The sequence below is a fragment of the Platalea leucorodia genome (assembly GCF_965183815.1).
Source record: "Platalea leucorodia genome assembly, chromosome: 1".
Taxonomy (NCBI): domain Eukaryota; kingdom Metazoa; phylum Chordata; class Aves; order Pelecaniformes; family Threskiornithidae; genus Platalea; species Platalea leucorodia.
Genome location: NC_138823.1, coordinates 148286867 through 148311002, shown reverse-complemented (window position 1 = coordinate 148311002; position 24136 = coordinate 148286867). Strand labels below are relative to the sequence as shown.

At 35.3% G+C, this 24136-nt stretch overlaps 1 protein-coding gene across 4 annotated transcripts in view; it reads right to left on the bottom strand.

Moving 5' to 3' along the window:
* The window catches only part of MLLT10 (MLLT10 histone lysine methyltransferase DOT1L cofactor), a 138332-nt gene that overhangs the window by 79478 nt on the left and 34718 nt on the right, over window positions 1-24136 (bottom strand). For 3 of the 4 annotated variants that reach the window (XM_082313039.1, XM_082313040.1, XM_082313042.1), the window contains 4 exons: window positions 22731-22840; window positions 16362-16465; window positions 13734-13827; window positions 11554-11649 (listed from right to left, as the gene is read on the bottom strand). In XM_082313039.1, the coding sequence (XP_082169165.1) occupies window positions 11554-11649; window positions 13734-13827; window positions 16362-16465; window positions 22731-22840 (404 nt within the window). The remainder of the gene's footprint in view (window positions 1-11553; window positions 11650-13733; window positions 13828-16361; window positions 16466-22730; window positions 22841-24136) is intronic. The other variant, XM_082313041.1, reaches the window with a different exon arrangement.

Here is a 24136-nt window from a genome sequence, read left to right as displayed (position 1 = left end):
ACCATGTTTCATGGAATCAGCCGAAGAGAGTAAGAGAATGGGTTCTCAAATTCTCTAATAAAGTAGAATCAGTTAATTGAGAATCTAAATGCAAAGCTGAAAGCAAACCAGATTTACCTCTACCTTTATAAACTATAAACAGCAGCTGACTTACTTAGCAATTGCCTTGTCTCTAACCAACCCCAAACCCATTTAACTCAACTTATAACCTCATTTAGCCAGGAAGGAAATACAGTTTAGCCAAAAAATTAATAAATAAAGTACCAAAACTATCTTCACCAAAACATCATGCAAAAATGTACCTGCTAAAATACAACATATAAAGTCCTTTTGATTCTTGTACACTTTTTAAAACTCAAAGGAAGGTCCAAGAGAACTCTTTCAAAGGCTGATGGGGATTTCTAGGTTTGTTTTTTTCATACATTGAAGTTTTGTTCCACCCACTCCCCCACCCCCCATGTGCCAGCTGGTTAGAAATGTGGAGTTTTCCCTTTCGTAACAAAGTGTGCAGGTGTCATAACTACAATAATGTACACCATAAAGTATGATTTCCATTGTTTAAAACCTAATATAGGCTTGTTGAAGACGTTTTAGATCAGGGAGGTTGTATTTGTTATCTTTTCGGCTTTTTTTGGAGGGGGAATTGTTTGTTTTGGTCTTTTTAGACCTGGAAAAAACACATTTGAAAGAAAAAAAAAAATAGGGAGAGGCGGGATTCAAATGCACTGCACAATCTTTCCAATAATTTCTTAAATATAGTAATCCCAAAAGTGCTACACATACTGCCAGAAAACAAACAGGGATCAAGAGAAAACAGAAGCATCTACACCAAGACTGCCATGTTATCCATCAAGTCTGTTGGTCCAAAAGCTTTTCATCAGTGCTAGTTACCCAGCTTACTATATCGTCAGTGTGCTTGTTTATCTAAACTTCAGTAACAATTTCACTGAACCCCAAACAAGCCTCAAGAAGGAAATTATGAAATGGAAATCTAAGCCACTGCTTGAGTTTCTTTAGCTTTCATCATTTTACTAGGAAATCACCCTCAAGAAGTTTTTTTGTTTATAATTTCAGAGCCAAGAGGCAATGACTTTAATATGCTTTAAGATGAAACTTCACAGCAATATCAGCAAACAATAGGAAATGTTTAAATGAACATATTTTACAGTCTCTTCTGTTGACTTTCTAGTGTTCTTTTACTTCCAGTGTTAATTTTGTCTGAAAGGCAAAGAAACAGAATTCTGATCAAAGGAACCGTCAGGAGGACTTCAAATTACATTCTGTAATGTACTGAAATCACTTTGATAGCAGTCTCAACAGAAAAGGATGTGTCAAGAAGGAAAGAGGGATACAAAAAGGGGGGAAGGGAAGGGGCATAAATGACTAAGAGTCTGGAAAGAATATGCTTTAGGTTTTGTAAAGTGAAGCATCAGCAACCACATCAAATACCTCTCCCAGATCCAAAACATCAACACAAAGATTGCCAGGACAGTTTACCACGGTTACAGCTTACCAGTCAAGGCAACTAGAGGGGTACCCCACCCTAAGGCCTTTTGCATACAAAGATCGCATCCACCACAGGTCTGCTGTCCTTAACTCTATATTCCCTCCTCCGTTTAGGTTATACTTCCTCTAACAAATAATCTCTCCTCTTTTTTGTCTTTTTCTTTTCTTTTTTTTTTCTAAGGAAAGTTCAGAAGTCCTGCTTCTGAATGTGAATTGACTCCAGATGCAAATAACATCAAAGAAGCAGAGAAAATTTCACTGCAGAAAAACCTTTGAAAGGAATGCTCAGGTTTTACACTGATAAGAATAAAAATTTCAGCAACAACCTGCTGAGATGAAGAGACTTAGTTCCCACAAAGTGACTCCTTGCAGTTGCACCCTCTTCTCACCCTAAAGATGCACACAAAGCATAATAAGAGTTCTGAAATACCCACTTTTGGATCCAGAAAAGGAATAACAGAGGGACATGAATTCCCACAATATTTAACAAATACGACAGCTTTCAATCAAGTCTGTCTCAAAGGACACACAAACTAGCCATCTTCCCTACCGCCAGAAAAAGAACAAACAGTTGGCCCTTCATGGACAACTCACTGCATGCTTCGCTTTTGTAAGACCTCCTCTGACCAGCCACAGAGCCAACAAAAAAATAGCATAGCAGCAGCTCACCAAGATAAACATCCATCCAGAAAGCCACATGGAAACACACCATTCAAGGGAAGGTAATGATATCAAATGTCTGACCTTTTACAAGCTTTACTGTAAGGAAAAAAGGGGCAGACATCACTCTTAACAAGCACTGAAAATAATATTGCTAGTAAGTGAAAGCTAAGGGAGCCCTGAGGACAGGCAGAACCCATGTATCCCATTTATATACTCAAATTTTTTAAAGATTCATAGGCACAAGCTCAAATCTTCCAAACACCCTTATTTTAAGATAGTTGCAGAGCTGATAAATGCAATGCTATATTCTGTAAAAACAGGATTTAGCAAAAGACACATTCCAAGGAAGAATACCTTAAAAAATATAGGGCCAGCTACAAAACTGACAAAGCAAACTTCAATCTTGGTTCACATATAGGGTAGCTCAACAGACCAGACTCAGGCAGCTCCTGAAACCTTTCTTACTGTAAGAAAAATAAGGCGTGACTGCCATGCAGCCATTGGGTAAGCAGCTGTAACATTATTCATCCTAGAACTTGAAGAGCCCTGATTTACGACGTAGCTAAATACCAATACAAAATACCTACTAGAGTTCATATGTCATGTTTAACCAGAAAGCTTTATTTATCACTAGGGACCTCATTTTTAGGCTTTTGTTTCTTATCTAAAATATTATGTAATACCTTCTTAATTCCAATAGCTACATGCTGTAAGATAAGAAAACAAATATGGTGCAAGATTTCTGGAATGCTGTAGCACTTTCTATACATGGCCCTCTTGTGGGGTAGGGGGTGGAGAAGGGAAAAAAGCACACTTTGATTGCTTCTATTTCTTCCACGAAGATTCAATCTACAAAATTATTACATAATATGATTTCACAAATACAGCTAGGTTCCAACTCTTCGTTTTTTTAGCTTATATACACATTGGATCACTCTAAAGATCAGCACTTGCTCATTCATTTTCCTTAACGTACTTTCAGAGGAAACATCAGACTACTGAATTAAAATATCATCTCATCGAAATATCAGATTATCAGATTAAGGATACATGTATAATTTTATCTTAGCTCTGATCTGCTACCAACAGAATAAATGTTATCAAATCTATCTTTCCACAGTTTGGACCTCAATGTCTGGGAAGACTAAATAATGCAAGTGAATGATAACTTTTCCAGTACAGATGGAATGGATGAGTTCAGCTTTTCTCTAATGGCATTATTAATTCATAACATTTCCACACGGAAGTATCATTTAACTTGTTCAAGGTATTTACACTTATTTGCAATTCATTTTTGTCTCAGGAATGCACAACCTTCTCCAAAGAGGTTTCCACAGTACTTCATTAAACCACATGCTGAAGTTCAGCATTTAACAGTTCACTGCTGGGGGGGGGGGGGGGGGGGGGGGGTTTCCTGACCCCTCTCTCACCTTTCCCACACTGCTTAACCTGCCAGACCTTCCGTGTGCCAATTCAAACTGCTAAAACAGCAGCATCAAAACCCAAAGTTGATAGTTTTCTGCTGTTTTAGTGAGCTGGGTTAGTTCAGTGGAGGAGCATGAGAGGTGGACAATAACAGGGACAAGAAGAGGTAGATGCAAAATGGAGAAGCAAGAGCTCACCTGCCCAGGGACGAGGAGATTAACTTTCTGTTTTGGAAGAATTAAAACACATGCACACTATCAGCAAGCACCAGTGCTCGGCCCTTCAGACACAACTGCTTGGGCTGACCTTGAAGTATTCCATTCTTATCCCCTTCTCTATTACAAAAATCATAACCCCTCCACTACTTTTGGTTGGCCCAAGTTTTCAAACCTTAACAACGTTTTCAAATCTACTTTCCGTAGTGATTCTTGTAAGCAAAATAATCTCAAGGTCTAAATCACTATTTTTTTCAGCCACTGTTTTTGACTCCCTCAAACAATTCCAACGTATCAGAATGTTCTATTAGCACAGAGCACTCAGATTGCTGCTTTTGACATTTATGGATTTTCTGCACTATCTTTCCATCACTGAAGCTTGTTAATCCAGAGCTGTCACCATCACAACTAACATCTTCAATAGAAAGCTGCGCGTAGTTCTTGCTAATCCCCAATACAAGACCTGCTTGGCCTCTTATTTGTGACTAGTAGGTATTAGTAATATAACCATAACAATTTCAGAATGAAAGATGCCCACGGTCCACAAGTTTCAAATTCAAGTCCTAATTTATCTTATTTTGACAAGAACAGCCCTAGCTCAGGCATTCATCTATCTATCATTTTATATGGTATAAACCACAGCAGGAAAATTAAATGCAGTGGCAGCGTTGCTGCAGTCACAGTAATAAAAGGATATAGGCACGGGATAGTTTATAGGGAGAGGTGGAACACTACTGCCAGCATTATTCAAATACATACATATTCAGCTCTAAGCATGAAACTTGTTCTGAAGTACCAATCCTTGATACAATTACTTAAAAGACTCAAAACCTTCACTTCAATACAGGGATAACGGTCAGAATTTTAACCGTCAATGGTAAAAAGACTCAAGAATCGATGATAAAAATGCCAGCCAAAGCTTCTCTTAGGTGCAAGACTAACACACAACAACTCTTATTCAGAATAAGCTACTCTTCTCTTGATATTTAACATTAAAATATGCTTTTTCTGTTATTTACACGGTTTAATCTTAATAGTTAGTCATGGATACTCAGTGCTAAACACTTGAGTAGCACTTTATAACTTCAAAAATGGTGCAAGACTAACTAAATCAAGGCAACTATTTATTCTCCACGCTCACCTTCATTTATTCCTATAAAAATTGCAAGTATTTAAAATATGTATTATGTTACATACTGTGAAATGCTCCACTGCCTGCAAGGTAACTTAAAAATACCCATCAAATATATGTCAAGAAATAGGCAAATAGAATGGCAGGCAAAAGGAATACATTTAATTTTCCTGGCTCAGGCAGCTTAACATTGCAGATCACCTTTAACTGCATATGGTCTACCAGCACACAAAACATTGTACCTGGTGAACAGCACATACATACAACTTCATAAAAAAAAAGTATCAAGATTACCTTCTAGAAACTGTTACAAAGTCATCTTGCATTAACCTAGGCTCCAAAGCAAAGAAAAAAAGAGTATCTTAAACTACCTTTTGCTTCTACATCTCTCACAGTTATAGAATTGAAGCGTAGGAATTTCATTGCTCAAACAGAAACAAAAATCAAGCAGTAACCTTAATAACATATTTTTAATGTTCAGGTGTCATTTAGTTTCCAAATTAAGACAAACAATATAGCATAATTTTCTCAAGCAAGAAATGTTCCTATTTCTTTGAAGTTCAGCTTACTTTTTACCCCAGTTATTCAAAAGTTACTCTCTTCTATCTTACAATGTGGCAGAGTACGAACGCTGAGGAGTTAAGTAAATGAGGCCACAATCCACAAACTTGTAGAAAGATCAAAATCATAATCAGACAAAAAGTCTTTTCTTAAAATTTTGTGAAGATATTGATGAAACTGAAGTTAAGTAATATGTAATAACAGCATAAATACGTAAGAGTAACACCTAATAATACCTCAAGTCTATCATAGCAATTTCTCAATGTAACAGAAAGTCTTCTGGTTGATCCCTGCAGACTGAGGAAGACATCTGGACTAACAATGTGATTTTTCTTTTAAAAAAAACCCCACAATTCTTCTTTGATGAGCACAGTAAGAACTTACTATGGTAGAGATCTACTCAAAATTCTGATTCTCCCAGTATTGGTCTAGAGATACCTATAAAAATCACAGTGAAGTAGTAGCTCCATGAAAGAAACAAATAAATAACCAAATTACTTCAGATAAATGTTTGAGGATTTTGCCACCTGTGGAATTTCAGTTTTACAGTCTACGAAGACAATCATCACTGCTACTAACCACTATTATTTTGTGCATAGGTTCTGCAGGGGTCAGATTTTGAGTTTGTTTTCTTTCACAGGGAAAAGCAGAAGAGTGAAATGTGTACTTTGAGGGAAAAGGGACAGCTGCAGCTAATGCAGCCTTACGAAATTCTACATCTTACAGAGTAGTTTTTAGGTATACCTGAGGTGGTGTGTTTGTCATTTTGATTTTACAATAATTAACTAATCCCAGGTGCCAAGGTTAATACTATTATGAGGTGCATGTTGTGCTAAGGTACACTAAAAGCATTACTTTTCTTTCCAGTATATATATGATGTTTTACTGTAAGGTTAGAAAAAATATGAGGTAGTCAAATCAGTAATTCCATGATAAGCATTATAACTGAAACAGAAGTTCCTACTTTTCTTCTTACTAAAAGAAAATTTAAATAAAACTGAGCTTCTCTGCTTATATAGTTCTTCCTGACCTGCATAAGAGATTATTTTGCTGTGCCATCTATACCAACTGGTGCCAGTTCCAGTAGATTACACGCAGTTATTAGCAGGCTGACACAGAATACAGCACAACTTAAAACAGAACTTTAGCAGGCAACAAATCAAACAATAAGATGGCACATTTGCTTTTAATCTTGCAGACTTTAAAGATATATATTACTGAATATACTCAGAGTAGCTTTCTAATGAAATTTTGTTTACACAGTCACACTCTGTCAGTCCTCCCAAATAACTAGACGTTCAACACAATTTGACATGAAGAGATATGTTAAAAAAAAATTATACTCCTACAAAGTCAGTGAAGAACAGGTGCCCAGAAACAGAAATAGTATTCATCGGCACCACCAGTAAAAGACTGCAGCATGAAGTCAGCCCTTTTTGAACACCAGGGAACCCAGGCAAAAACTCAGTCTTAGGAACTAGGTTATGCAGCTCACACATAGATATTAAAGACCATCTATAAACCGAGCTACATATGGCATATACTTATTGACCAGTTTTTAGAGGTGTTTTAGAGGCATTCTTCTTTCCCTCTGACTGAACAGAATTTGGAAGACGTCAACATGGATAAGCATCACCATTAGTATCCACACCACACAATTCTCATTTGAATAATATTTATCCAGCAATACTTCAATAATTAAAATTGAAGTAATTTCAAAGTGGTTGCAAAACACTTTTCTTCTAGTTATCTTGAGCATTCTTACAATTTTTCTTCATACGTCAAGAACAGTTGAGAGTATTAAACAGTCAGATCTGTTAAACTGATTAACAAAAACTTAACTAAAATAAAAATGCAGTGGAATACTGCATTACTGAGATGAGTCTGGAGCTTTTTTCCCCTAAAAAGTTACACAAAACCCCCAATGTTCAAATAACATCATTAAGCTTATGAAATGAGGCAATTAACAGAGGAATGACATAATTAGAATTGCCTTTGCAACACTCTGCTTTATACTATAAATTGACTCTTCAGGACTAAATCAGATTTTTTTAAAAGAGAAAAAGGAAACCATTGCTTATGCAGCTGAATGGTAACCCAAAGAACTGCCGTCTGTTCCTATTTTTGCCACAGAATCTTATGTGGTGCATGGCGGGTCAATTTTATCTTTTCACAGTCGGTTATTCAGATAGTGAGGAATACATAATGAACACTTGATCTGTAACAGCCCACACAGAGCATTAAAATACATTAAAAAGCATCAAGTGCCTTTCTCCCAGATGAAATTCATAGCCCTGACATATGAATGTAGGCTCCTTCACAACATATTGGGAAAGTTTGGGCAGTTCAGAATGCAGTTCACAAACCAACACACAGCTAGCCTATGGAAACTTTCAAAGAGCAGAGGTGTGTTGTAAGTTTTCCCTTCCCATGGACCCAACGACCAAACTCACAGCTACAGGGGAACGCGCTGAATGTCACACGCTGCCTCAAAGTCTTCTTAGATGTTCAAGTTTCTCCCTCAAAATCAGAGAAGGTGTAATGTTTCTTTAAGAACAGGATAAGCAGCAAGAAGATGCCCATAATGAATTCCTTTTAGCCAGCAGCTCAGTGTTTAGACCACTTGTCCTGGCTCCTGCATTTTAGGTTCTCCTCAGACTGACACCTCCAAGTTCTGTAATAGTGCCCTCGAGCTCCTCGTCACTATTTTGTTCCTTTTGCCCTTCAATCACCACTTCTTACACATTTGCAGTCTTCAGTCACAAGCCCATTTTTGTTTATTTTGCATCATAGGAGCCATCATAGCAGAGTTTTAAATTTCCCCTTCCTGCTCAGCCCAGACCAAAGCACTTCTAGTACAAAAGGAATTTGTGTAATTCAGCTGCTATATAGCAGTTACTTAGTATGTAGTAAATTCACATTTTTTAGAAGTCATAAATATATAATGCTAGTAAGCTTGCCTAATTTTCACATAAGTGGCAAGAAACACTTCTTTTACACAAAGGTCAATCCCAGACATGTTTATTTCCTTCTTGAGTCCAAGGATAAGGCTGCCAGGAACATTAGCAAAGCAAGGTATTCTTCCCCAGCCTTGTGGTGGCCTAAGTTTTTCCCAAAAAGCTTCAGGTAAACACCTGGGCCCTGAAAAAAGGGATATTATAACGGGATGTCAAGCAGCATACTACCAGCCCTACTTAGGAGGCACACAGCCTAATCTCTAATAATTTCTAAATAACATCTCTGCCATAGAAACTAACAATACTTAGTGCAGCAGTAACCAGACTATAACAAAGCTGTTTACTCTGTAGCTTTAAATTCCTCATTATAACTAAATCATACCAAAGGCTGCTTTGCTCGTTTTTTTAATTATTATACCCTTATATATTTGCTATCTATTTTGTAAGCACAGTGCCCAGAAAAGACTAAATACATATTATGAAAGAAAATACACTTTCAACTCAGTGTCTGTTTACAAAAATGATGGCTACCCATATCAACATTTTCAGACCAACCTCTTCTTATTGCAGAATATTTTATATGCAAATGGATAGCTTTTGAGGTCTGAGCAATAAAAATGGTTCCAATCCTCAATTCATACACCTTCTGCTTGGCAAAAGGGAAAGCTTTAAGGATGCCTGAAGATCAGATTATCCAAATTTCCAACAAAGATGAAAGACAAAGTAGAAACTAGAGTGCCCTTAGTGGGGGGGGAGACACCACTGTATCTGGGAAGGAAGATATACATATTTATTGTAATATGACAACAATCTACATTCCAAATGGATTTACAGAAAAGGAAAATAAGGAAAATCACCCTCAAAAATGACCCTACTCCTTCAAGATACATTGTACATTTGATGTACTACATCAAATAAGACATCACATGCAGAAGGTGAAGAAATCTACCAAGAGAATGAGCCTCCATACCACATTCGGTTCACCGACTGAAGATCAGTATTTTGCAAAGCACAAGTCTTTTTTTAACTTTTTTTAACTATAGAGCATGTAAGATTAAAAACGCCAAACAAAACATCTGTAGCCACAAAAAATTAGGTGATTAACAGCTGCAGGAAACTGCAACTTTTTTCACCACTTGGTGGTTTTACCTAGAATAGTGTTTTGTTATTACACAACATATAAAGCAAATTAAACTTGATAAGTGAACATGCTGTAACGTGCCATGAGAACCGCTGAACGTCAAAGAACAGGTTAGTGCTTCAAACTGCATTGCTTCACTTGGTATTACAGATCATGAGATCTTCTGGATTACCACATTTCAGCTCATGAAAGGTTGAAGAAACTTTAATATCCCATTTCTAGCAAACTTCAAGTCACAGAACAAGGCCAGGACTTGAACAGACAAGCCACAACATTAACTATTTCTAGAAGATCCATATCAAAACACTTCCAGAGCGGAAGCCAATCAGCTAGTGGAAAAAAATAGCTGATACATTGGCTGAACACACTGTTACAAAGTCCCTCCAAGTATTCCCTGAAAATTTTACAGGTATTATGACCTGAAGAAGCATAGTATCTCCAAAGTCACTTAAAAACAAACAAACAAACAAAAACCAACATGTTTTTTGCACTGCTCAGACATACAAAACTGAAACTGAGCCTCATGCTCACACCTCAAAGTTTCTTCAAATTCAACTTCAAAGTTTTGTCAATGTGAGTAAAAATCCATGCAAGTATTTTGACAAAACATGACCCGAAATAAGATAGTGGTGAAAAACTAAGCAAACTAAGAATAAAATATGGCAAATGTTAGTAAGGTTTTACCTTGCAGGTAATTCTGTAGTCTGTAATTCAAGATTGTTTTTTCCTACCAATGTGTTACTAAGCAAAAAAGATCTGCCAAAACCCCATACTTTTGTTATTTTAGGCATAAATTTAGATTTAGAGGTACAACCACACCACAATGCATACTCTCTCTTCTGCATTACCAGATGAAGATGGAACTATTCACCTACGCCATTAACCAGATCTAAAGACACTTTTTAGAAGACTATCCAAGAACAATGGAGAGCAACATCCAAAGTGGAAGTGAGCTTAAAGACCAAATCAAATATTGAGAAGACTAAGGGTCTGAAAGACTGACATTTGTATTCAATTTCCCATCACTATAAATACAGCTCCTTCATAAATACGCATTTGGTCAATACATTCTTTGATTTCAATTTTTATGTAAGGATTTTGAATAATGCAAAACTTAGTCTACCGACACACGCAGAAAAGTCTATTAAGTTAGTTGTACAGGATGCATGCAGGTGAGCAGTTTTGCATGTATTCTTAGAGGGCTAAAAAAAGAGCCAAAGCAAATTTGCATTATCGTGACACTGTGTTATCACCCTGTATTGAATTTAGATGAGAAATTTCCCATAGACAACTATTAATCTAGCAGTAACAAAAACATAAAGTAATAATCATTATAAATTTAAAATTCTTTTTAAAAATATGTAAAGTTAAATGCTAAAAGAATACACCAATGATTGAAGTTAGCAGTCAGTTATGTTCTTTATACCCTCACAGGAAGATTCGCAGGTGAACGACAAGGTATTTTGCCATCACAGTGGGCTTGACCACCAGTACCAGAAAAATGTGTCAACAAGAGATGTCAGTTCTTTGATGAGGAGAAAGAGATATAACAGGTTGAAATATAAAAAATTAGATGCACCTGTTTATCAGCACACTTGCTAAAATGTCTACCCCTATTTTTCTTTCCCACCTGGTCACAAGGGCTACACAAAAGAATCTCTAATAGAAGACTAAAGCAAAGGAAGCTGTATGGAAACAGCCTTCCCAATGGATACGTTTCAGTGTGTATCCCAAAACTGATAATAAACAGAAATAGGAAGGTGCATGTACAAATGCACCCCAAGATGTTTCCTCATTGGACCCTAGTACCTCTAGTTTATCACCTATGTTACTTATTATTCAGTGCTTCAGGAACAAGATTTCCTTCACGCTTTTCAGCAAAAATTAAATTTATCAGAAAGTGCTACTATTAAGCAGATGTGCCACATAATTAGCAACGACAAATCCACTTACTTTTTTCTCCTTCTCATGATGTTTATCCTGAGAGTGAGAGGAAGAATCACTTAAACTTTGATCATATGACCTATTAGATCCCCGTTTGCTCTTTTTCTAAAAAGAGAAAATATATTTATGGATAGAGAAAAGGAACCATTTGAATAAATAAAAAGTATAAAGCATTTCAACTGATAAGATGCCTTACTGCTTGAAGAAAAAAAACACTTCAGTCACTGAAAAGCTGACAAATTACTAACACTAATAACATTAACAAGACTACCCAATGTATACCAGGAAAAAAGCCTATCCTTATACTGACTTTTACACCTCCCACGAATTTGCAAGATATGCTTTCCACAAAGAAATAAGATATGCCACTTTTTAAAGGTTAAAAGATGCTAGACACATTTTCAAGTTTTCATAACATAAAACAGAAAAGATGCTGCTCAAATGAGTATCACATGAAGCCACAGTGCTAGCACTGCCACATGCTTGACACGCATTGTGAGGTGGCTGCTTTATGGCTTCATGATTTATTATTCAAGTGACCCGTCTGCGATATTTTCATTAGAATTGTTTAAAAATAGGATACACAATGCTATGGTCATGTATGCATTTACAAGCGGCAGACATAATTGCCTGTATTTCTGTAATGCTTGAGAGCCTAGTCTGGGACCGCAAATACTTTATGCTAGGCCAGTGTTCAAAATGTTATTTTATCGTAACTGAGGTAGCATTATAAAAGACACTTCAGGTCACTACTTTGCCAACCAAAGTTTTCAGTGGTATAGTAGATATATGCCACCCACCATCTTCAGTAGTAAATACAAAACACCTGTATTTACCAGGCATCAACAATCACAATAATCCTAAAAAAACACTAAATCACTTAAACTACCTTGCCAATCTTTACTGTTATTACCACTATAGTTTTGTAATGGAAAGCTACCTAATTACATGTCAAATATGGAGTTATGTCTTTATCATTAAACTTGTTATAAATAAACATACATGTTCTCAATCATAGCAGCACTGGAACATTCAAATCAAATGCATAATACTGTTAAGAGCTTGCCTTCACTGCTAAGTAATAGACCATTTTTGTTCTTTTTGTATACTTGGCTCAAGATAATAATAATAATAATAATAATAATAATAATAATAATAATAATAATAATAATAATAATAATAATAATAATAATAATAATAATAATAATAAATAAAAAATCTTAGCTTAGCGAGGGCCTAGAAAGCCCTGACTTATCTTCAATATGAAGCAAACCCATCAATATTCACAAGAGCACAGAGCTAACCTCACCCAGCTTGTCTTCTAGAAAGCTAAAATGGTTCATTGGCCCTGTGTTTTTACCTCATTGCAACGTCTTCAAAACTCACCCAAGTATTCCCCTTTTTTAGCAGTGAAAACAAGTAATCAGCAAGAGTAACTATACTTACAGCAGTATCTGAACTTAAGTCTATATAATTTAATTTTCATAATTCAATATTCATAAATAACATTTTTTAAACATCAGTAAGTCCTTCAAGTCCACACACACACACGTACACAGAAACAGATATCTGGAACTGTCAAACTGATAGGAAGTGATAGGAAAGATTCCAGAGGTCTGATCCAAAACCTACTTAAATAACTGAGAAATTTCAAAGTTTTTTGTTTGCTTGTTTGTTTTTTAAAAATCAAACCTCAAGTCACTTCCTCGAGGTTGTGTTTCAGAGAACTTATAGGCAGGGAATATGCACTGGCTACATGGTGAGAGAACAAAAGGAAAAACACTTTTAAAAAAAAAAAAAAAAGGAGTAACAGAAGCAGAAAGAAATGGAGGGCTTCTTTATTCTCTAATATGCAGGATAACAAGTAGTATTTTCTAGATTATTCCAAAATGGACTAAATTCCTAGAAGCCAACTAATCAAATAGCAAAAGAAAACATTACAGGAACTTAATGAAAAAAAAACACTAAATGTGCATGCTATTCCTGGCAGAGGGGAAAAACCCACACATCTAGAAAGCAACCACTTATAAAACCATTTTCAGTTAGTACTTCTGTAACTGTGATTAAAACATTGTTTTAATGAAATACAATCTACTTTCTGAGCTACATGAAAATTCTAGTGTTAAGAGCAATTCAGAGTGAAAAAATAAGTCAGTGACATTGATTTATAGAATTTAACAAATACATACCAGTTTACTAAAATGGTATTTACAGTATCCACAGTATTGGACGTTATCTGCACCATTGCCTTCTTCTTCACAAAGAAGTCCTGCGAACTGTGCACTAAAAATAAACCAAATAACATTCAAGAAAAGCAATTTTGCATCAACTTGTACCACAATATCACAGCTGATAATGTACAGATACTTATACCTGCATTTAAACGAAGAGATTTCCACACAAGTGACTTCTAATGGCATGCGAGCACATAACCGACCTTTGTAGCTCAGTGAAAAACATGTACGGTTTATACTTTGGCCTGATGACTTTTTCATAGTCTTTAAGCCACTCACACAAGCTTATAGCTTGAAAATCTATATTTATTATGCACATACTCCCACAAATAAATAAACCAAGCAATTTCCAATGATTCTTAGCTCAAATTCAAGCCAAAAATCATTTATGGAAAGAACGGCTTTTAACAAAACCATACTGTAGAACCAAAGAAGAAATTTTTCTAAAGTTGCATACATCCTTCTCTGTTTTGCCAGGAAAATTACCTTTTTTTTTTTTTTTTTTTTTTTTTAAACTAGAACTTCAATGACATAATAAATCAAACCATATTTATTGGTTTAAAAGACTGTGGCAGGTTAATTTCTTTTAAAAAGAACAAGACTGACAAGTTTCCTTGCCTGGGCTAATTATTACCTTATTCTACTACATTTTTTCAAATCAAATTTGCTTTTCACCATTTGTAATGTTGATTTATTTTCTTTATCAAAACCAAGTTAGACATTGAGAAACCAAATATTCAGTTTCATTTTCCATATCATTTTCATTAGCATAATAATGCAATGTTACAGTCAAAATTATGCACGTGAGTATTTAAATGAAAGAACAATATATAAGGCAGCTTATTTTCATTGCTTTTTAAAATCACTTTCCCTTCATTTATACATTATATTCTTGGGCAATACAGAAATACTGCTTCATAAATACCTGCACACCTACAGCAGATTCCAACTACAGAAAACATTTAAGAGGATCTCTTCAAGCAAAGATTTATCGTTCTAAGCTTGCCATACAAAACCAGATGGATTCAAGCTCATTCTTCCTTAGACATTAGTTTTGTTAACCCAAAATTGATATACCTCGCCCTGGATCTCTGCCTTCTGTAGTTTTCACATTTTTCTTCCATTTTTTAAATATTATAGAAGCCTCTCAATATCTTCAGTCACAGTACTCTCTGGCTAGATATCATTTTATAGTACATACCTGTTTTTTTTAGAATCAAAGCATTCTAAAAACTGGCAAGATAAATATTTTAATTTTGAACCTAATTCTCATGCTCTTTATGGCATTCACTGAAAACAGGGTTTTGGAAGAAAGAAAAAAAATGACAAGGACTTTTGTATGCATCCAAGTGTTTGACAGAAAAGAGTCCTTTTCACTCAAACACTTGGATGTATACATTTTTTCACATCTGTAAGTAACCTCTTTACATGGTATGTACGCTTTGAGGAACACAGTCCATTTTCACCATAAAAAGAAACTTGACATTGATCACATCCAATGAAAAATTAGATGGTTATGAAAGATTAAAACCTGCCAGATAGTCAAGTAATTAAAAGAAAAAAAAAGGAAGAGCTGCCAAGAAATGAGTGCCTAAACTACAGAATTATATCCTTTAAGATCTGCACAAGACATTCAAAGTATCACTTGATTACACTGAAGAAAAAACATTTAAGTAATTTAAGTAGGTGTGCAAATACCATTTCCCTGACTGAGCTGGTCACGAAGAAGCATACCGGGCCACTCATAAAGCAGATGGGTAAGGCCACAGACGATGCAGCTAGACAGTCTGTGTAAATCTGCTATCTACTGCAAAATAGCTTCAGCTGAATTTGAAAAAAACAAATAATACCTGTAAATTTTGGGGTGGAACTCCTTTTGCCTCCTTTTACCTGTTGACATGTGGTTTAATCTAATTATCCAGCCTCTTTTAGAAGTCCATAAAGTGATACAAGCATCTCCTGAATCCAAGCAAACCTAAATATCTTAACGTGGAATGAATCAGATGGTGGACACAGCTGTTTTTCTGCAACAGCTATACATGAAACCTAAATGAATAGTTCAGGATAGATGCGTACCACTTAGATAAAATCAGTGAGGTGAATTACCCCCAAATGTTTGGAAATCTGTACCGGAAGGGGTGACTCTAGTGCATTTTTATGTATAGCTCAATAATTTTTCCCACTGATTTACCAAAAGTAAACATCAAATCAGTTTGCAGGTAAACAAACAATGTCTTCACATTCCCGTATCCTATAAAATATCATCTAAGAAAAATAATGTAAGACAAAAAAACAAAAAACAAACAAAAAAAACCCCACTAAACCTTATCCACAGGAGCACATAGCATTTAATACAACCCAAGGGAGTATTATCAGACAGCTTTTGCAGCTCACAGCAACGTATGTGCTGCCACTGCCATATTGTTAGTAAACTCTATTATAATCAAGTTAGATATTTCTACACAAAGCACCTTACTATATTTCTTTACTCAGAAATATACTAAATAAAGAGTTTATTCACTACATTGTGTGCATTGATTCTTTCTGGAACATCAGAGATGTTAAATAATAAAATATACTTACCACGTTACGTGAAAAGCTTGTCGACATCCATGTTTATTACATGTCATACAAGCACCAGTGGCTGCTTTACTTTCTCTGCCTTGTTCATCACAAATATAGCATGTCTACCAAAGAGAAAATACTTAACATGATAAGAAGCATACAAATACATTCTGTGTTACTCATAGGAGATTCTAGTGTGAGAACCACTGGATTTTGCAGCTAAGCTTACATAAGAACTTCTTTATAAAAGTCTAATTATGTTTGTTTGCAAAAGGAGATCACCTGGTAGACACCTGGGATCTGTGTAACACTTCACAAATGCTAAGGCAGTACAAATACTAATTTACTTAAATTCTATACAACTATTCAACTAGCCAAACAGTCAAACAGACAAAGGTTAATAGCATTAGGCTTCAAGATTTTCCTTGCTTTCAAGTTTGTGTTTATGTCCTTCTAGGTCACAATCATTTCCACATTCAGTTAACATTACCTGTATCGGTGGCATTCAGAAACATCAAATTAGACTGAGTGCCTAATGGTACAAGATACCATATGGAATACATGCATATGTCTACAAAATTACACAAAGAAAAACTGAAAACTTAAAATTTCATTTGTACATTTGGTGTAAAGAATTTTCAGAAGTCTTATAGCATGCTTCAATATTCATATAATGTTCAGTTACCTTTAATTATATATGGTGTTTAACAGAACTCTGCTTTCATTTCAGCATGAATTGGACAACCCCATAAACACCTTAGAAACTAATCAAGCAAGAACCTTCTGTAAACAAAGCTTAAATGAGTATATCAAACCCATTTCAAGCTCAAAAACAAGCTAAAATGAAAACAACCTGTCCAGTACCTGAAAATCTTTTCATAGCATTTCTGTCAATTTATTTGTTTTACTAGAATACTAGGGCAATTTGTAATATTTTCAAAAACATTCTCAGTAAAATTCAAGAAAAAAGAATTAAGACAAGAAGAATCCGAAATTTTTCTCATTATTCAATACTTTTTTTTTTTTTAATATGTGGCCAATAAACATGGATACATGCTGTATGGAAGCTCCCTATTAATACTAGACATCACTATAATCTCTCATCAGCATTTCAGGGAGAAACATCAGGCGAAACTAAATCTCTTTCCATTTTTTACTGTCCTAATTACTGAAATGATGTTTAGAGAGATTCTATCATATCATTTTTATGTGTAAAATTTAACAGTTTAAGAATAGATTCTTAGTGAAAGTATCCTCCAGCACTGGGGCAGCCAAGTGTCCGTTTTTAAATGAGAGAACCATATTGAGGTAACAATCATCAACAACACACTGCTACCTCTGCAGAAATCCCATTACAAATCTTAGATGAGAAAAAAGAAATTTCCCCCCTCTAAAAAAAATTGTCCACACTTAAACTGTAACTGACTTATTGCAACTGTATCACAACCTCCCTTCAGTGAGGCAGAGAATGAGCAGAATAATAAATAAAAAGAACATCAACCATGGGTAGTAGAAAATACAGTTTAAGAAAAATGGACCAAGATACCACTGAAATTAAAAAGGATATAATGCAAAACCAGTATTACTTAGAAAGACATGAAAATGAGTGAAATTCTGAGATCAGAACAGCCTTTAACAGAGGTTATTTAGAACAACATTTAACATGAGATATCAGCTAACTAAAGCATTTTTGTTAACATGCAAGACTCTATGGTAGGTTAGTCATTCTTGTATGGTTTCCACAAGACTTTTAAAAAGCATTAAACCCAATAGCTAATACATCCTAAAATCATACCCTATATTGAAGGATATATTTGAAGGATCAGAAAGGGGATAATCCTACTTAATTCTTTGCTTTGCTCCCTTTGTACATCAAGGTAGCGCACACAGATAATTCAGTTGTTTGACAGGTCTGAGACTGGCTGCTTTTTAGCTTTCCATACCATGACCTGACACATTTAGATTTTAGGAACAAACAAGGTCATGATCTATCAACCTCATCTGAGTAACTATATGAAGCGTAAGTAAATTCAAAAGCAAGGTACCTCTATAAATAGAGAGTTCAACAGACCCCATAAAACTCAAGCTCCACTTACTGTTCTGTTTTTTCCAAGTTTTGTCTTAAGTTCTGTAATTTTTTTCCCTCACTGAAGCTCAGAAAGAAAAGCAATATAAGCATTCCATTTAGGAAGGATGTAGGCCCTGTTTTTCACCACTACATATTACATTTAGGGTCTGTGTTTCAGGACCCCTTAAACCAATTTACAGTAAAATGACTGAAAAATTATAACGAATGACCAGCTACATTACAAACAAGTTTGAACACAACATGGTGGACTGCCTACCCATTTTAACAAGCTCAATGAACTTATCCTTCCTACAATAGTCGTGAGAAGTATAAAACATGTTTCCTAATCTTCCATATGAAATGGGGCCAAAGAAGGTTCATCTTCCCATTCCAACATGGACGGTAAGTTCTCTCTAAAGCTGAGCTTCTCATACTTCTACCTCCTCTTAGACACAGAAACAATTCCAGAAACCTGAGAACCTTTATATTTCTTTCACAAAGCAGAAAACTGAAGACTTTCATGCATTTGCAAATCCATGCAATTGCTACACCTGTTCTGAAACCCCTGGAATGTGGAAGTGTAAAACTCTCTGTGTCTCACCACCTACAGCAGGGCTGCTCTTCAGAGCTCTTAAGGCAAGAGAGGACTTAGACTTCTTCCAAACTCATTGGAAAATAAGCAAAACATTACACAAAGTTTTTTACTCAGCAAGGAAATTTTACTCAAAAAACACAACAAATAGTTTCTTTAATGGCAAAATATACATTTTGCAAAGCTGCCTTTATGTTTCTGTCAGTATTTTTTCTTCAAAGATTCAAAATGTAAACCTTCTTTGCAAAAGTAAAGACAGAAGGGAAGATGAGGCAAGAAAACCCTTATAAAACAAAAAGCAATTTGAGAAATCATTTACTCTACTTGTGACAGCTACCCAAGAGCGTTCCCTGCTTATAGAATCAAACCTAGGAGTTGTGCAGAAATTTCTCATTGTTGCAGCAAGCACTGAAATAAAAGTCTAACAGCTGCCTTTACTACTAGGCGGATCAAGAAACTCCAAATGCAGTTATTTTTTAATCAGCTCTTAAAAGAGATTCCTCAAAGCAGCAATTATATTCAATTACCACATACTTTCAAATGAACCTGAAAGAGACAAATAAAGCTCACATAAAATAAATAGAGATTATCCACGCATAATCATTTAAGGAATAACAAACATCTACTAAATAGGAGAGCAACTACTAGTCCATTTCTTTTTGGAAGCAACTGTGTAAGAAGAGCTTTCCTGTGAGTCAACGCACTATCAAGTCATTCAGTGGATTCATTCTGTGATGTGATGGTTTTTATCCCAGAAGCAGGTAAACTTCAGGGAAATAGCAGCCAAATGTCTTTACACTGACAAGCCTCATGCGTCGGTGTCTGCTGTGTTTCTTCTTGCATTTAAGATTACTGCACTTTATAATATTGCATATTTTGCCGTGTTCAATAAAGAAACAAGTGCATAGAAAAAAATGTGTAAATTAAGTACTATCTCCTGGCAAAACTCCAACATTTGTTTCTATTTTAAAGACTACAGTATAAATTTTCCCTTATGGTAATTTTCATTGACCTGTATTTTCCCTCAATTCCATACGCTAGCCTTCCATATGTATCCAGCCACATACGCGGAATTATTTAGGACTTCACAGGAAATAATATCTTTCTTAAAATCATCCTATTCCAAATTGAGTTGACAGACAGAACTAAATTAGCACTAGACCTCTCTAAAAGGAGAAACAACTCTAATCATTTTTTCCTAATTACATGTTTACGTTTGTTCACAATGCACAACAAATGTTTTAAGAACGGTTTGCCATATCTACTTCCCAGAAAAACAGCTTTTCTTTCCCATTTCCTCCCAAACTGCTGAAGTCATAGTTAAATGCTTTACAAAGTTTCTGATCTAAAAAATGTATCATTTAAATAAAAACAATTTATACTGAATAGCAAGGGGGGTGGGGAGGTGAAGTTACTGCAGGCTACCTGAAAAGGGAATTAGTAGTTGTTTTGGTTCTGGGGGTGTTGCTCAAAACCAGCCTACTCAAGAACTGGTGGCAGTTTAGCCACAGCAGTACCAAACTCAGCACTGGCTACAGATTTATCAAAAAGGTTGGGAGACTCCCCAGTCAGCAACCGCATCTTAAATTCTGTGCTGTTACAACTAGACTGCTGTTGGCAGTGAAGTTAGATTGGTCTCACGAGGTTTGCCGCAGCAACTGCACTATAGGCGTTTGATTCCCCTGAAATCCACAGCCGCTACCTCCCTGAACCATATAGACCAAATAAAGACAGCAATAACTGCATTCTGTAAAAAGAGAGGGGAAAAAAACAAATAAATAATTTGCAGGCTAGGGGTGTGACCCAAAACTTTGAAATTTCTGATATAGGTCTCATTATATTTTACAATATACTGTAGTGACCTGTATAAAAGTAGGTTTAGGCTGACTGTTATCATGGAAAATAGGCCTGAATCACAACACCCACCCAAAGCCACAGAAAATGAAAAGCTAGACACCATCAGGAACTTTATCTACATGATCTGTATGGCACTAGTAATTATCTAGCAAGCAAAAAAAAATCATGGGAACTACAGACCAACAAAATGCAAATTGGAATTTTTGTAGTAAAAAACAACTATACATGTATATTTGGAAGAAAAACAGTTCAAGAAAGAAGCAACTTCAGTTGTAACAAAAAGGAATTCAAGACTAAAGTCACAGACCAACAATGGACTTTGTGAACAAGTAATATTAAAAGATGCAGCGTATATATTTTAAATTACAAGGATTTACTCATCCAATACCAATTACCACCAGTGGAAATAGTGCAAGATGAAACAAAATCCACAGTGTTCCACAAAATTGTTTGAAGTACATTAGCAAAGAACCACTACCAATAAAAAAAAAAAAACATTGACTACTACTCAAGGAAAAATGAGAAAACAGATGTGCGATTGGCCCAGAGTTGAGGAAAGAGAGAAAATAAACTCATCTGCCACAGCAAATCTGTACTGCTTTGTGTCCAAGCACAAAAATTTTATTAGTTCTGCACTTAATCTCACTGTTGCATGTTCTTGCCAATGCAGAAGAAAGCCAATAGTGAGGAGCCAATACAGATGCTCAGGTAGTACGCAATGAGAAAGCATGAGAAGAACCTGGATTTTGACTCCCGGCTTTTCAGATACACTGGTAAATAAGATCGGCAAAACATACTGACAGCAATTGTGAGAATGTGAAACAGACAAGGAAAAGACTGAAGTGTGGGGGGAAAAAAAAAAAAAAAAGGATAGGAAAACAGGAGGGGAGCATATAAATCATAGATGGGGGGGGGGGGGGGGCGGGGAGAAAGACTGCTTTCCATGTAGGAAGAACACCAGAGGTGATACATGTCTTTCCCCCCCCCCCCCCTTTCTTTCTTTTATAATACAGTCTATTCCTCTTTTACCGCAGTGTCCACAAACCACCATAAAATGAAGTGAAAGAAAGCAAGCAGAGGTAAAAAGAACACTACCAGAAAAATACGTAATAAAATGAATCAGAAATTCAAACAGCTTGCTGCTTACAGAAGGGAAAACAAAAATACACAGGAGGAAGTAGTTAAGACCAGTAGCAAAGAGGTAATACAAGTTAAACAAGTAGAAAAATGTAACTACCAATATAGAACATTAACAACTTACTTTTACATTGCTTTGCCCCCCCCCCCTTTTTTTTAATAAAGTCTCACCACACTTTACAAAACATTCCATCTCACCAACACTTATTTAGGAGCAGTTCTTCTACAAGTAAATAATCCCACTAAACTCACTAAACTGAACACTGTTTACAAAGGCAAAAGTCTGCAGGCTTTTGCCTTAATATATTAGCATAGCTTTTCTTCCTAAAAGAAATGTTTATGAACATCATATCAATACTTAAAACAGTAGGACTTAGTGGTAATTAATAATAACATTTCAAATAAGCTGTAATAATATTTTAACTTATGGGAAATACTTCACATTCCTTTCAAAATAAACTGTTATTCAAAGATCATGATATTTTTAATTAACAAAACAGTCCCTAATCTGTAAAAGAATAATGAGACATGGCAGATAACCTTACAGCTTAATTTAATAATATAGCTTTTTTAATTCTTGAATTAAAGCCATAGCAGAAAACGCACATCATTACTGCATACATTTATGAATTTTATATAAAGTGCATTCTAAGAAGTGTAGTTTTAGATTATTAAAGCTCACAAGTTTTAAAATAAATACATTAAATATAGATAAAAAGACATATAATTATACCTTATTATAACGATCATGAGGAACAGACTGCAACACGATAGGTTCCATTGTAGAAACATTTGCAAACTGCACCTCGGGAATGTACAGAGCACAAACCACATGAGCCCAACCTACAAAAAGTTATAATTGTATTTAATTTTAATGTTTTCTAGAAGCTCAAAGGACATTTCAATTATAGTACAAAGAACCTTTTACAACACTTTTTTCCATGGACTATTTTAACTGTTTAGTATATTACAGACATAAGTAACTTAAGTCATGTTTACATTTCATTTTATATTATCCAAAGTTTAGATGAGCTGCAATACATTAAGTTTATTCAGTGAAGAATTTACACAGATAATACTCCATGAAATCCAAATACTAATGATTTATACAAACAGTAACACACACAAATGGAAAAACAGGTTATTTCTTTAAATTTCTTGGATTAACACAGTCATCACGTAAAAGCTATGCAAATTCCTGCAAAACGGAGATATCATCTGAATAGACTAGTATTCATGCAAGCATTACCATCATAAGACTTCTGCGTACACTTTTTATTTAAACAAAGTCATTCTAATTTGACTAGACTCCTGTGTTTTTTCTATAGAAAGAAATCCCAACACGCACACCCGCACACCCCCTCCATCAGAGCTCTTCTTTTCCTTCCTTAAAGGTGTGGCCAATTAATTTTTTCGTAGGAATATCAACTCCTATATCCAGTCCTGTTCTAACTCATTAACTTGGGGTCATCAATAAATGCTTAGCTACTTACCATATTGCGTTTTAACATTTCAAGAAGTAAACAATCCTAATTGTCTGACATATGGCTGGATGGGGGCAGGGGGAAACACCAATTCAGAAAGAAACCTACTATTTTAGGCCTTTTTTCAATACTAAGATCTCGAGCGTTGTCAGTTTGTTTCAGTGGAGGACATTTGCCATAACTAAATTTAGCAGAAGCTGCTATATAGCTTACCCAACATATTAATATACTGACACTAATAATAGAATTACAAGAGTAATATCACATAGTACAGAGCTACCTCATCTGAAAGTGAATTTGGTGTGGCTAATCATTTAGCAGGAATTCTGTTCTTCCCCAAGAGGAAAACTAAAGTGTTGTTTTATAAGACCTTCAGTACACCTTAAAAATAATTGTGTTTTCCTCCTACCCAGGCTTACTTGCATGCAAATATTAAGGAGTTCAAATGACTTACAAAATCAGATAATCTAGCAGATTATTAGATTAGGTAAACAAAGTAAATTATCATCGTGCAAATGCATCCTATAAAAAAAAAAAAAAAAAAAAACACAAACCACACCATACTGCCTCACTACAGACCTTTTTGAGTTTTGTTTTCATCTTGAATTTTCTCCTTTTAACTACGTTGATGAATCTAAAGGTTCTTAATTTCTTC